This window comes from Sprattus sprattus, assembly GCF_963457725.1.
Source record: "Sprattus sprattus genome assembly, chromosome: 2".
Taxonomy (NCBI): Eukaryota; Metazoa; Chordata; class Actinopteri; order Clupeiformes; family Clupeidae; genus Sprattus; species Sprattus sprattus.
The window spans coordinates 69,188,663-69,202,458 of NC_137921.1; the positions used below are offsets into that span (position 1 = coordinate 69,188,663).

General features: G+C 43.4%; 1 protein-coding gene across 1 annotated transcript; it reads left to right on the top strand.

The window, feature by feature from the left end:
• Positions 1-3,747: 3,747 nt before the first annotated feature.
• On the top strand, positions 3,748-12,903 carry znf512 (zinc finger protein 512). The gene is made up of 16 exons (XM_080833412.1): positions 3,748-3,866; positions 4,407-4,507; positions 4,795-4,847; positions 5,160-5,215; positions 5,814-6,010; positions 6,646-6,729; positions 6,857-6,961; positions 7,072-7,196; positions 8,058-8,144; positions 8,235-8,333; positions 8,685-8,852; positions 9,463-9,657; positions 10,468-10,569; positions 10,683-10,745; positions 10,956-11,054; positions 11,286-12,903. Exons 2-16 carry the CDS (start codon positions 4,420-4,422, stop codon positions 11,784-11,786), a joined length of 2,022 nt encoding a protein of 673 aa, XP_080689538.1. The 5' UTR covers positions 3,748-3,866; positions 4,407-4,419; the 3' UTR covers positions 11,787-12,903.
• The last annotated feature ends 893 nt before the right edge of the window (positions 12,904-13,796 follow it).

The following is a 13,796-nucleotide window of genomic DNA, read 5'->3' on the forward strand; positions in this document are numbered from 1 at the left end:
TTTATCTTGTTAATTTTATCAACCTTGGAATTGTCAAAATGATTCATCAAACAATAACCAAGTCCTCTTATCTCACTACCTGACACTTCCAGATAAAAGGCTCTGAACAACATGAATAACATATTAAATTCTAATTAGCAATTTGGACATTTTATAAAATAGACTATATGCTATGGTCGTTGAAATACATACATCCAACATTAACTGAACATCATAAAATGTCAACGGGCTGACTTGAGAGCATAACTAGAATGATAGCAGGCTTAGAATCTGTCCAATGAAAAGAAAGCTTGCTTTCTAGCTTTAGAAAACATTAGGGTAAATCATGTGGTCATTACGTTTATTTTTAACCAAATATAATTTGACCTGGAATATTCTAGAGGGTGTGTCTATCTTCTGCATGCGTGATAACAGGACAGGAACTCTGGTGACACCTACTGGGGATTCAGGACTTCTTTGGCAAGAAATATCATGTGGTGAGAATAACCCAGACGAGGCATTACGGCTGCCCAGAACCAGCAGAATGAATGGGGTGAACCATTCCAGACATGACCAGTCCCATCCTGTTTCTTAGATTGTTTTACTTATTTTGCCAATTATTTTTCAGTTTTGTGTTGTGTTTGTTTTCTCATCTGTCCTGGTTCTGGTCCCCTCACACCTGTGCGTGCCACGCCTTTGGTGATCGTCTGTCCCGCCCTCACACCTGTGCGTGCCACGCCTTTGGTGATTGTCTGTCCCGCCCTCACACCTGTGCGTGCCACGCCTTTGGTGATCGTCTGTCCCGCCCTCACACCTGTGCGTGCCACGCCTTTGGTGATCGTCTGTCCCGCCTTGATTGTCTGCACCTGTTCCTCATCACCTATTGTATTTACTCCATGTGTTCTTATGTCTCTTGGCTATAGTTCAACGTTGTTTTTTCCCAGTGCATCTTGCGTTCCAGCGATTTCTCATTGTATATTGTTTTCCTTGTGTTGCCGACCTCTGCCTGTTTTATGACCCCTGCCTTTCCCTTTTCCCTACTGGATTATCCGCATGATCTCCATACTGCCTGCATGATCTCCATACTGCCTGCATGATCTCCATACTGCCTGCATGATCTCTATACTGCCTGCATGATCTCTATACTGCCTGCATGATCTCCATACTGCCTGCATGATCTCCATACTGCCTGCATGATCTCCATACTGCCTGCTTGATCTCCATACTGCCTGCATGATCTCCATACTGCCTGCTTGATCTCCATACTGCCTGCATGATCTCCATACTGCCTGCTTGATCTCCATACTGCCTGCATGATCTCCATACTGCCTGCATGATCTCCATACTGCCTGCATGATCTCCATACTGCCTGCTTGATCTCCATACTGCCTGCTTGATCTCCATACTGCCTGCATGATCTCCATACTGCCTGCATGATCTCCATACTGCCTGCTTGATCTCCATACTGCCTGCTTGATCTCCATACTGCCTGCTTGTGTACCAAACCTCGACCTGACCACCACCTGACCCTGTTGTCCCCTTCACCCTTTTGGATTGTTTGCCTGAATATTGGACTGTCTACCCGTGTATCGAACCCTGTTTAAGTTCAAGTTCAAGTTCAAGTGCTTTATTTGTCACGTACACGAACATGTAGTGAAATGTAAAAAAGTGTGTACGATCCACACTGTGGAAAAAGAACATCATTAAATAATTAAATAAGGAAATAGTGCTGAATTAAAAAACTAAGTGAGTAACTACATTTTCGATCAATAGTCTCACTGCTTCTAAAAACTCCTCCTAAGTCTCTCAGACCTTGAATTGAGTATGCGGAGGCGTCTACCCGATAGCAACATGGTGAAGAGGCTGGCATTGGGCTGTGAGTCATCTCTCATGATATTTTTTGGCCTCGACTCCATCCTCTGGTGGTAAACATCATGCATGGTGGGTAGGAACATTCTGATAGTCTGCTCAGCTGAGTGCACCACCCTCTGTAGGTTGGCCTGGTCTTGGGCGGCAGAGCTTCTGTAACCGACGGAGATACATTCTGTGAGGACACTCTCCACAGGTGAGGAGTAGAAGGTCCTCAGGACGGGAGGGGAGACCTTGAACTTCCTCAGCCTCCGGAGGAAGTACAACCGCTGCCTAAATGACTTAGTCAGGTATTGTGTGCGAAGGGTCCAGGTAAGCTCCTCAGTGAGGTGCACCCCCAGATACTTAAAACTGGGGACCCTCTCAACAGGCTCCCCGCTGATGGTGAGGGGGGTGAACTTGCAGTCCTGATTCTGCCGGAAGTCAACAACCATTTCCTTTGTCTTGTTGACATTTAGGGCCAGATGGTTGGACTGGCAAATTTGATGGAGGTAGAGCTTCTGGAGGCTGTGCAGTCATTCGTATAAAAGTTGTAGAGCAGCGGGCTCAGAACCCAGCCCTGGGGGGAACCTATGTTGAGGGTCAGCGGCCCAGAGGTTACACCACCCCCCACTCTCACCACCTGGGCGCGGTCAGTGAGGAAGCTGAGCACCCAGTTGCACATTTGGGTTCAAGGCAAGGGAGAATGTTGTAGTACTGTAAATGCTAAGTTCACAAAAATGTCTCCACGGATCAGCATTAGGGCTGCAGGACACTTCCAGTGATAGTCTCACGTGTTGCTGTTTCACTTGCTGTACTGAGAAAAGAAAAGTGTCTGCACACTTGTTTTGTGCTAAAGACACCACCACAGACCACAAATATGTACCACAGACACATATTTGCTGTATTTAATTTTCTATTACATATTTTATGTGTACAAGGTGTCATACATGTTTCTTTTCTTTTGCAATGCAACACACAACTGTGCAAAAATAGAGGATACAGCAACACAGAATACATTTATTTGGCAATGTTTCAAGTTGTCTGTGTTTTGTAGGTCATTGTTCTTTGAGTGACAACGTAGTCTTCCTGAGAGAGGACATTTGCTATAGTAACGGCAGCATGAGTCACCTTTGGGTGAAGTAAGTTTGAAGTGTTTTGGTGGTTGTGGTGCATTCTGCACCAAAGCACTGATATGTTGAGGTGTGCATATGTAAAGCCCACTGTGTGAAGAGTTTGGAAAAAGTGTACATGGTATTGAGACAAGTGTGAAAAAGCCCTACTGTAGTTTTACAATGAATATGCCATCATCCTGAATACACTTTCTGTGGCAGCAATCCATAGTGTGGTCGTTGTTAGAGTTGCCAAAGACATTAATGTCTCCAGATCCATACAGGCCACGAATCTGTCCTGTCTGTTTCCACAGTGTAGTGGTGTATGCAGAAGTAACACCACATCACCTAAACAAAATAACCATATAACCTAGACCTAAATTCCACTAACCCAGATGTTTCCCTTTTCCAAAGCTAGCGCTCCCGATGCTTCGCAAATATGCTCTTCCCACAACCTTTATTTAAAGTTGTCTCCATCTTTAAAAATATAAATAGACCGAAACTACTTTAAATCCCAAATTGGCTGCAATGCTATCGTATTCGTAGAATTCCAAGCATACAGCTGTTTAAAAGTTGTGCTCATTTACGATGATCCTAGGGAACTCGCCCTGAAGGCGGAAACTGTACCGCCCACCGCTGACAACCGTGTTGCTCGGGAGCGAAAGGAACATGCATCTCATTTGTTGCCACGGAAAAAGAGGGCGTTCCCAGCATGAAGTAATCGAGCAAAGGGGCTGGTAATGGTTTCCTCTGGATTTGGCAAGAGACGGTGAAAGGAAGTCGGCTTCAGCAACAACGATCAATTGTTGTTGTTTTTTCTTCTTCCATACACTCGGTAGCATACCATCACCAGTATGCGCTGCCAGGGAGAAAATGTGCGGTCGCACAAAAAGACGACAGGATCCTTTGCCACTTAAGAGGCGTGAGGTAGGGTAGACATGTCACAATGTGACTAACCTAGCTCTGTGTTTTTTCCGAAACGATTGCAGCGATTTGCACGTGTTTCTTTATTGGTTGTATGCAATATAGCATTGCTAGCTTCTGCTGCAGCACTTAGGGAACCAACGGGTTTTTTCCCCCCAGGGAGTGTAAGCTAATGGTCAGTATGTGAACCCCAATGTCGCTGCAAGGATCCCAGCGAAAAGGCTACTCGGTCGGCGGACAATGATGGTGGCTGAGCTCTCTCCTCAAACGTTACACCGTGGTCGCGTTCTGCAAGGGAATAAAAATAGTTCGGATTGTGAAGTCATGGGCTGTTTGATTACTGCATACATTGTCTTTACAAAGTCAAGTTTAGACAAGCTGATTGTATTCTATGCGGTGGCCTGTATTTCAAACAGGACAATGCACAGCGTCACAGACACTGCTGGGATTTGTAACTGTAACTTGTTGGATTGCTTTGAAATGCTTTGCAATGACATTTTAATCCAAAGATAGATATACACTGACATTTACTCACCTGTTTAGGTCCAAAGAGAACATGGATCACATGCACAATAACATGTCTGTCACGTATGTGACCACAAAAAGGAAGATCTCCAGGCCACAGTTAAAGCCCAACACACAAGGTAATCTTGTGCAGTAGTCTTAGTTAACTGTTTATAAATGCTTTTTGGCGATAAATATAAAATGAATATCATTGTGTATATAGTGTCAACCAAGCCTGTATTTTCTTTTTTGTAAAATAATTATGTTTGTTCAATTGTTAATGTATTCATGCATAGATACATTGCTTAGCAATACATATACACACATCAGAAATCTATATATCTATATCTCTATCTATCTTTACGTCTATATTCATAAAATCTATCATAGCTATCATAACATTGAATGGTTGTCAATTTCACCATAGTTCCCAAGGCATTGGACCGAGACATCGAATCAGGGGGGATTGGACCATCCAAGGTAAATTGCCATTTTACTGAAGACTTAGAACAGAAATATCTACGTCTCCCCAAAACTGTAATTTAGTCAAAAACATTGATCCTCCGAAATTGACTGGTGGCATGGCAGCTATGACGAAGATGACACAGACAAGGTTGTCTTGCATATCCTAATATAAACAGTTACTTCGCCTCTATGATTATTCAACCATTTTATGACACCATGACATTAGCAATGCTGATTGAGATATTCTGGTGTTCAAAGGAAGACCCAACCCTTCTAGAGCATAACCAACCCTTCTAGAGCATAACCAATGCAGCATTTGTTTTCCAGATTGAGGCATGTTCTCAGAAGACTCAGAACATAAAGAGGACATACGCAAGAAAAAAGTAAGTGCAAATATTTTAACCACCTTTAAATACCTTTTAAAGTCTTCTTTTCTGAAGGACTTCAAAGGAAGTGAAATCTCCCAGCCTCCATCAGTGAGAAAGTGAGCTTAGTTTAAGCAGTATTTATTGTTACACCAGGTTTTTAATGCTCTTAGCTTGATTGTTCTCTCCCTTGTACGTCGCTTTGGACAAAAGCGTCTGCTAAATGACTAAATGTAAATGTAAATGTAGTTTAGTATGCTCTGTCTCTGCCCTAGACACCCAAATATAAGAGAATGACTGGTTCACATCGGTTTGTGGTGTCTGTGGGGCGACAGTGGTACAGGAGGTAGAGAAGTCGTTTAGTACCGTCTTCCTTCCGACGGATTTGCACCTGGGGACACGTGACTCTTCCCTTTCCCAAGATCTGCAACAGTTTAGTAATCAGAAGGTTGCTAGTTCGATTCCCTGTCGAAGTGTCCTTGAGCAAGACACTGAACCCCTAAGTGCTCCTGATGTGCAGTGTGCCATCAGTGTATAATGTAATAATTGTAAGTCGCTTTGGATAAAAGCGTCTGCTAAATGACTAAATGTAAATAAATGTAAATGTCTCCTACAGATACCACGACCTGCAGCCTGTCTTCATGAGTCCTACGGGGGTCCCGGCTAGCGAGTCTTCGCCCTCCTGCTCGGTCATCGCCTCAAGCCTGATCAACGGGACGGAGGAGTCCCACATGGGACCCATGGGGCACATGGCCTACAGGATGCCGGGCAGGGAGCCGTGCTGCCACGGGATGGAGAGCACTAGGGGGACGGGTAAGAGGGCGTGCACATAGGGTCCCTGCTGAACGAGTGTGAAGGTTATAGGCAGATGCCTGGAATTAGAAAATACTACTTTTAAAAAGTTTAATTTTGAAGAGCCTATCAATAGAAAACAATACAGTTAATATATAACCGTTATTATTATTATTATATGATTACTATATATTATTATCTATGACTTACTAGCTACTATTGGGTACAAAAACCGTATAATACAATGGAAATACTGGTTCAGTCGGACACAAAGATGGCGGCAGGCTTCACGGAAGTGACGTCTTTGGGACCCATGAATAGATTCAGGATAGAGCTTTATTATGGAACGGCTTCTGAATAATCATGTGGTATGGTTTCAGGGAACAGTGTGATTCATTTTAGTATCTTTTAATATGGACTACTTTAAGAAATGTAATATACTTGGTGTATAGAGGAACCATCTTGCCTGTCATTTTCATAATAGCACTAAAGGCTAAAGGTGCGCTATCTCTAAAACTGTATACATCCCACACTTCCTTCTGAGTCTTTGTTGTGTTAAACACAAATAGCTAGTGCAGGATTAGCTGCAGTGAACTAGCATTACTTTTTCAAATGGTTTTAAATCTTCATCTCTGATAGCAGTGGTTCTTCTGCAGGTTATGGCATGAAGAGGAAGCAACCAATAGAGGAGCCATGCAGGTCCCCAACTTCAAGCCTTCCTGGGGTTATAAGAGAGTCAGGTATACTTTATATAGGCCAAAATGACACATTTTGTTACGAAGACTTACTTTTGCTTCCTCTCCTATTCTTCTCTTTAGCCACTCATGGATGAATAGGGTTTGATAGGTTTGAATGCTTTATTCCCAGTTCTAGTTGTGGAGCGTACCGACAGCAGTCACCTGGTTTTGCCATCAGAGGAGCCGAGGCCAAGGATCTTCACCACCAAGAAAGAGCCGCCAACCTATCCACCAGGTGCGCCCCGAAGCGCCAATCCGAAGCGTCTTTTATAGCTTCCACTCAATGCTTTTAAGTGCTGTAGATGTGAAATACCTGCTTTTGTTCTGTATGTTTTATTGAAATAGGGAGCCAAGAAGAGAGGTGGCAGTTGCAGATCTTGGGAAAGGGAAGAGTCACGTGTCCCAAGTGCAAATCCGTCGGAAGGAAGACAGTGGAAGGCCTAAAGAAACACATGGAAGCCTGCAATATGGTAGGCCCTGCACACATGCCTTAGACCGAGAGAACATCTCTTTAAATTTATTACACGGCTCTTTTTAATGCTGTAGAATGCTCCATTCACTTGAATGGGGCTTCCCAACGTTCTGCGGTCAGTTATTAACCGATAGCAGACCGTTGCTATGCAATAATGACCGATGTCAAGGAAAGTGGCCTTTTTGCCTCTGATTCACATCTTTCGTATCACTCCGCAAGTAGTACGGTAACTTATCAAGGGAGTTTCAGCGGACGGTTGAGCAGCTGTGTTCTAAAGAATGTTCAACTGTCTTTGAAGTTCAACGTCTTTGGCAAATTATTTCTCTGCTTTTTAACACTACGTATAGTAACAAAAACAAATACATTGTAAAAAGACACACTGTGTCGGGGTGCTGTTCGCCCTGTCGGGGCTTATTTTCCCGACAATGACCTGCGTTCTATACATTATCCCTTACGTAACCTGCGTTGCCAGAACCACTGGCCTGGTCTGGGGTCCACCCTGCCACCACAGGCCATAGGTGCAACTCTAGTAAAGCGCGGACCTCTGTTACCGTGTCATTAGATGTAATATGGAACGGTTATTCGCTCATTAGTAACATTAGTTTGATTAGTTAACTTATAATTAGTTGGAAGTTATAACCAAGGCAATTCAAAGTGACTTTCAGTAAGGTGAATTCCATATCATTCCATCACATATTGTCTATGAGAATAGCATCTTTCCACTGATTGCAAAGCACCATGTTTCCTCAGCGATGAGATGAAAATGATTCACTACTCGCTGTTCTTCCCCTCATATACCCACTCCATCTTGTGTGTAACAAATGTCTTGCTGCTCACTAAAGGCTGTGTTTCCCCACAGCACCCCTTTACATGTCCGCACTGTGGAAAACAGCTGAAGTCCTCAACGGGGATGAAGTATCACCTCATGGCCGACCACAACAACTTGGTAGGACTTCTGCTCTATGTGTTTGTGTGTTACTCGTTTGTTCGTTTCTGTCTTTCCTCTGTCTCACTTTGTCCGTCCTGTTTTTCTCAGCCCTCTCTTGAGGAGGGTAATGGGATGGACGACCAGGCGCTCAAAGAGAAGCTCCGGAAGATTCTGAAAAGAATGGGCAAGTTGAAATGCTCCAAAGAGGTATGGTTTGTGTCCATGTGAACTGTAGTAGTAGTAGTTAGTAGTAGTCATTTTCATTGAACCATCCAAGGTTAATTGCCATTTTACTGAAGACTTAGAACAGAAATATGTGTCCCCAAAACTGTAATTTAGTCAAAAACATCGATCCTCCGAATTGACTGGTGGCATGGCAGCTATGACGAAGATGACCATGTGAACTGTAGTAGTGGTAGTAGTCATTTTCAGAAATGTGGTTGAGGTAGAATTTGTAGAAAGGGGTTGTAAGAAGTAAGTAAGAAATTGTTGTTATTTGTGTTGTTGTTGTTGCAGTTGTGTTGTTGTTTACTTCCTGGCTTTCCCCACTGTTCCCAGGGATGCAGTGGCAGCTTCACCAGCATCATGGGTTACCTGTATCACACCAAGAAGTGTGGCAAGGAGGAGTCAGAGCTGGAGAAACTGCTGCTGAACTGCAAGCACTGTGGGAAACCTTACCGCTCCAGAGCAGGCCTGGAGTATCACCTCAAATCTGAACACGCTCCGGTGAGTCTGTCCCCCCTGTACGCTGCAAGTTCCATTTGCAAAGGGGGGGCACGGTGGCACAAGCCGAAAAAGCCCCCCATTAACGGGCTACATTGCCCGAGGGGACACAGGTTCAAGTCTGGCCTGATGTAATTTCCTAATCCTCTCCCCACCTCTTCTCCGCCTCGCTTCCTGTCATATCTTCAACTGTCCTATCCAAATAAAAGGCATAAAAAGCCCCCCCAATTTTTATTTTTTTTTAGTTCCATACGCAAATGATAGTGTTTTTCATTAAAGACGGTAAGCAATTACTAGTCATTTCATGCATGGGTATTGTGATTTATTAAAAAAAGAAAAACAAGAATTGTTTACATTTCAGTGAGCAACTGTTAAAAATCTAAACGTCGTTCTGAACTGTTGAGTTCTGTATTATATACTAACTCACTTAGCGCCCTTGATTTATTACTGAAAAAATATTTGTGTGAAATTTTATGATGTTTCCTGTTTGATTTGGCGGAATATATACAGTATATCCTATATCCTCCTTCCCCAAGATCAAGGAATCCTGTTGATTCTCAAAAATGAAACCCATAATTCTTCTTGCATCTCCCGCTTGTGGCCTGTCCCACAGACGCCCCAGAAGACGGACGAGGACGAGACGAAGACCCAGCAGGAGCCCAGCCCGGAGAGGACACCCAGCGGCCGCGTGAAGCGCATGTCCGCCCAGGTGGCAGTCTACCACCTTCAGGAGATTGCCAATGATGAGCTTAGTAAGGAGTGGCCTAAGAGGAAAGTGCAACGGGACCTGGTCCCGGATGATAAGAAGGTACAGCATATGGCCATCTATAAGTCAGTCAAAGTCAAAGTGTGTTTATTATTGCATGTACCAAATCGCTTCAGCACAGCAAAATTCGTACAACTTGGCAAGCATCATTCATCTACGCAGTAGACGTCATACATATAACATATACCAAAAAATAACATAAAACTCTATAACACTATGACAATAAAACATATAAAAAGTTGAGCTACTTCTGGTATAGTCAACCATTTTGTTAGGGGTAATGGATTGCCTGCTGATCACGTTGCAAACTGAACTTCACTGCTGGCAATGTAACAGACAGTGGTTGCCAATGGCAGTGTTAAGGTTTAGTGTTAAGCGGTCCATCTAGATTCTAGAAGGTTTGTTGTTTCTGACCGATCGAGTATCTCTCAAGCCTGTGTATTATTCACATTGGCATTTAATTATTTCCATTCATACAACAGCTTGATCCGGTCGAACAATGTGTTTATTTCTGTGTAGTTAGTCACCATAGTGTTCAGATCGGTGATATTTAGATCAGTGATATTTAGAATATTAAAACTAGGTGATATTTTAGAACATTTAAACCAGGTGATATTTAGAATATTTAAACCAGGGACATTAACCAGGAGTTTTCCTCGTCATTGGGTAATGATGCTCTTGACACCTCTGTTCACCTCAGCTCAACCAACAGGCACCATATGAAGTGTTATACCTGAATGCAGATTATTGAATAAAGTTTAAGTATCATAGCAGGATGCTAAACGTGCTCTTGTGGAATGTGCCTACATGCTTGTTTGGAGAATTATCTTATCTCTTTACGTGTCTTGACAGCTCAAATATGCCCGTCCTGGACTGCCAGCTTTCAGTCAGGAGGTTCTGCGAAAGTGGAAGAACGAAGTCAAACTGCAAAGAAAAGTGCTATGCCCTAATCAGGTCAGACCTGTCAAAAAAAATCTATTTTAATGATCACTAAACTCTTCAATGTGAGTACCGTATCTGTGGAATATGTGAATGCCATACAAACAGTCTTTTTCCTTGTTCCAAAGGGATGTGGGGCCGTCTACACCAGTGTGTCTGGGCTCAAAGCTCACCTGGGCCTCTGCACAATGGTGAGGGACTTTTTTTATTTTGTCATTTTACCATCTGTTTTTAAAAACATGCTGCTACAAATTGTAGATTATATCAGACTACTCTGCAACTGTGACCAACCCTAATAGAAATAAAAAAAAATGGAAAAATAAATTGCAGTTTTTTATAAGGATATAATGGAAGGCTGAGATTTCTAATCCAGATGTATTTTTTTGATTTTGCTTGCAAAGGGAGAGTTTGAAGCTGGAAAATACAAATGTCTGATATGCCGTAAGGAATTCAATTCAGAAAGTGGGGTGAAGTATCACATCAACTCTGTCCACTCTCAGGTAAGTAATTATCTACAGAAGCAGAATTAATAGCTGGAATAACTGGCTAAAGGTCTCTCTGAATTGTATGCAGTTATGCACCAACTTGTCTGTGCATCCAATGTTTTCTTGTCGTGTATGCTGCTCCAAACCCAACAATGTTGTGCACTGGTACTGCTACCAAGAGTAGTGTTCAAACTGTCTGGAAATGTCCTTACCCACTGTTGGCTGTCCTATCTGTTACATCACCAGGAGTGGTTTGTGGTGAGCAAAAAGGGCTCCAAGAATTTCGAGAAGCTGCTCAAGACGAAGCCCCGACTCGTCGGATCAGAGCCGCCCCCCGAGCAGAACCAGGGCCTCTGCTTCACCCCGGGCCTTAGCACCTGGGAGGAGATGGGCCCCCTGGGTGCCCCCTCCAGCGTCATCATGGCCAACCCCGGAGCCGCGGAGGCCGAGGGCAAGAGGCAGGAGGAGCGGGAGAAGGACGACGGAGAGAAGGAGAGGGAGCCGGGGCAGGAGCAGGAGCAGGGTCGGGGGAAGGACTGCTACGAGTTTGAAGGCAGCGACAACAACAACAACAACAGCAGCAGCAGCAGCGGAGGCAGCTCCAGCAGCGGCGAGTCCGAGGCGGAGGACGGCGTGCAGACGGGGCATGACACGTGGGCCCTGAAGAGGCCGTCCATCGCTGATCCCCATCACGCGCTCCCTCCTCCTCCTCCTCCTCCTGCCAAGCTGCACAGGGCCAACCCCTAACCCGCCGTCCTGCCTTTGCCCAGCGTTTCGCTGTTCAACCCAACGTCACTGGGTTGCCAACCCCTGTCCTTTCACACAAATTGTGTGTTTGACATTAGATGTACTACAAGTAGTACAGCAAGAGTGAACTTTAACCTTCCAAGAGTAACTGTGTTTACTTTCAACACATTGAGCTCTTTGACATCTGTGTGCCAGTGTTGTTTTTGCTGTTTTTTTTGTTGTTTTTTTTCAGTTGACCTCAACACAAAACATTGAAGAAGTGGAACACGAGGGAAAGTGGACTTTACCTTACCACTGTACCGCTGTGTCCGCCACCACCTGTAAACAAACCGTAGACTTCTGCTCAATATGTGTTTAGCCAGCTGCATGTGGTCTTCTTGTACTGAATGCTCCTTCCTGAACCCACGGAATGGTAGTGATGATTGCTACTGTACAAACAAAAAAAAAGGAAATATGGTGGTGTTGTTTTTGTACAGATAACATTATAAACGCTAATCATCCATTTCTGCATAAGAGAGCAGTAGTTAGATTGGTGCGTGGCTCTGGATGTGCATTTTGTTTAGAAATGAAGTTTGAGTGATTCCTTCATGATAAAGGGGAGTAGGGTGCAGAGTATTGCATGGGTTACTTCCTTTCTGACTGACACTGTGTATGACAGAATATAGCACTGTCCCACAGTGATGAAACACTTTTTTTTTTATTTGTCATTTTTAATGTTTTTAAACACAAAGGACCAAAAAAAAGTCTTCAGACATCGCTAGACTGTGCTAAGTTTAGTTCATGCTATTTGACTGTGTTCTGCAAATGATAAAGGGAATGCATGCATTAACTTGTTCAGAGAGGGGAAAATCATTCCACTGTACTCTGTAAATCTGTTTCCCAATATGCCTTGTTTCGTCTGCAAAGTAACAGTAGATGACAATTGTATTGAAGTTAACGTTCAGTTTTTCTTAGGTTGCTGTCGGCTTAACACCGTAACCTCATGGTATACATTAGTACAGATGGTTCTGGAGTAACTTACTCGCCTTGTAACAAGCAGTATTTATATGAAACTATATTGTTAGATTAGTCAACTTGTATACTACTTGTGTTTTTTTTTATTTAGAACATATGTAACTTTTTCAGCAACATAAGTAAGATATGTACTTTCGACATGTGTAATTAAAGGTTTGTGTACTGTTACAGATTCAGGGTCGTTATTTTTGCTGAGAGAACATGATCTGGCACCACCCAGTGGAGAGATGTTGAATTACAACTCCAACATCATATTGAAAGAGCTTTCTTTCAGTGGGGGGCAGCAATGAGTAAAGTTACATTGTATAAAACGCCTGAACAAACATGGCGGAGCACACGGTCGTGCAAGGCTCGTGGTGCTAGTATGTGTACAGAACAGCAGCTATTGTCGATCGTGTGCATTTCCCAATTTTCCGTCAGGTATACGACGAAAGTGAGTATTTTGTGATGTTATGATGGACTCAGAGTTTTTAGGGCGATATTACGTTCCACTTTACGGAAATTCGACAGGGGTTCGAACCGGTGATTCAGTGCAGGAAGGGCCTTTTAGTGGTCATGGCTTATAAGGTTGAGCTACCAAACTAATGTGTTTCCTCTGTGAATAAGGCTTAGTCACTTGTGTTGTCTGCACAGAGACAGTGTTTCATGTGCTCAGTGTTTTAACATAAATATTCGCTTTGTATTATGTATGCCTTAGCATATCTCACTTATGTGTCAGTTGACGTTGCAAAATGTAGCTGGCTAGCATGGCAAATAAAGTGGCAATGTAACGTTAAGCAGTCGGTTGACCTGCTCTAGCTAACGTGGCTTACAATGATGTCAGAATGAGAACCTTTCATTTTAACTTTGCCAACTTCTTTCATGAATCTGTATCTCTTAACCGATATCTACTTTCTCCGTTCTTGTTATGCTATGTAGCTAAATGTGGACCTAACTGTCACTGATTTGGATGTCAGTGCTCAAAATGAATAAAAGATGGCAAGTTAGCTAGCTAAC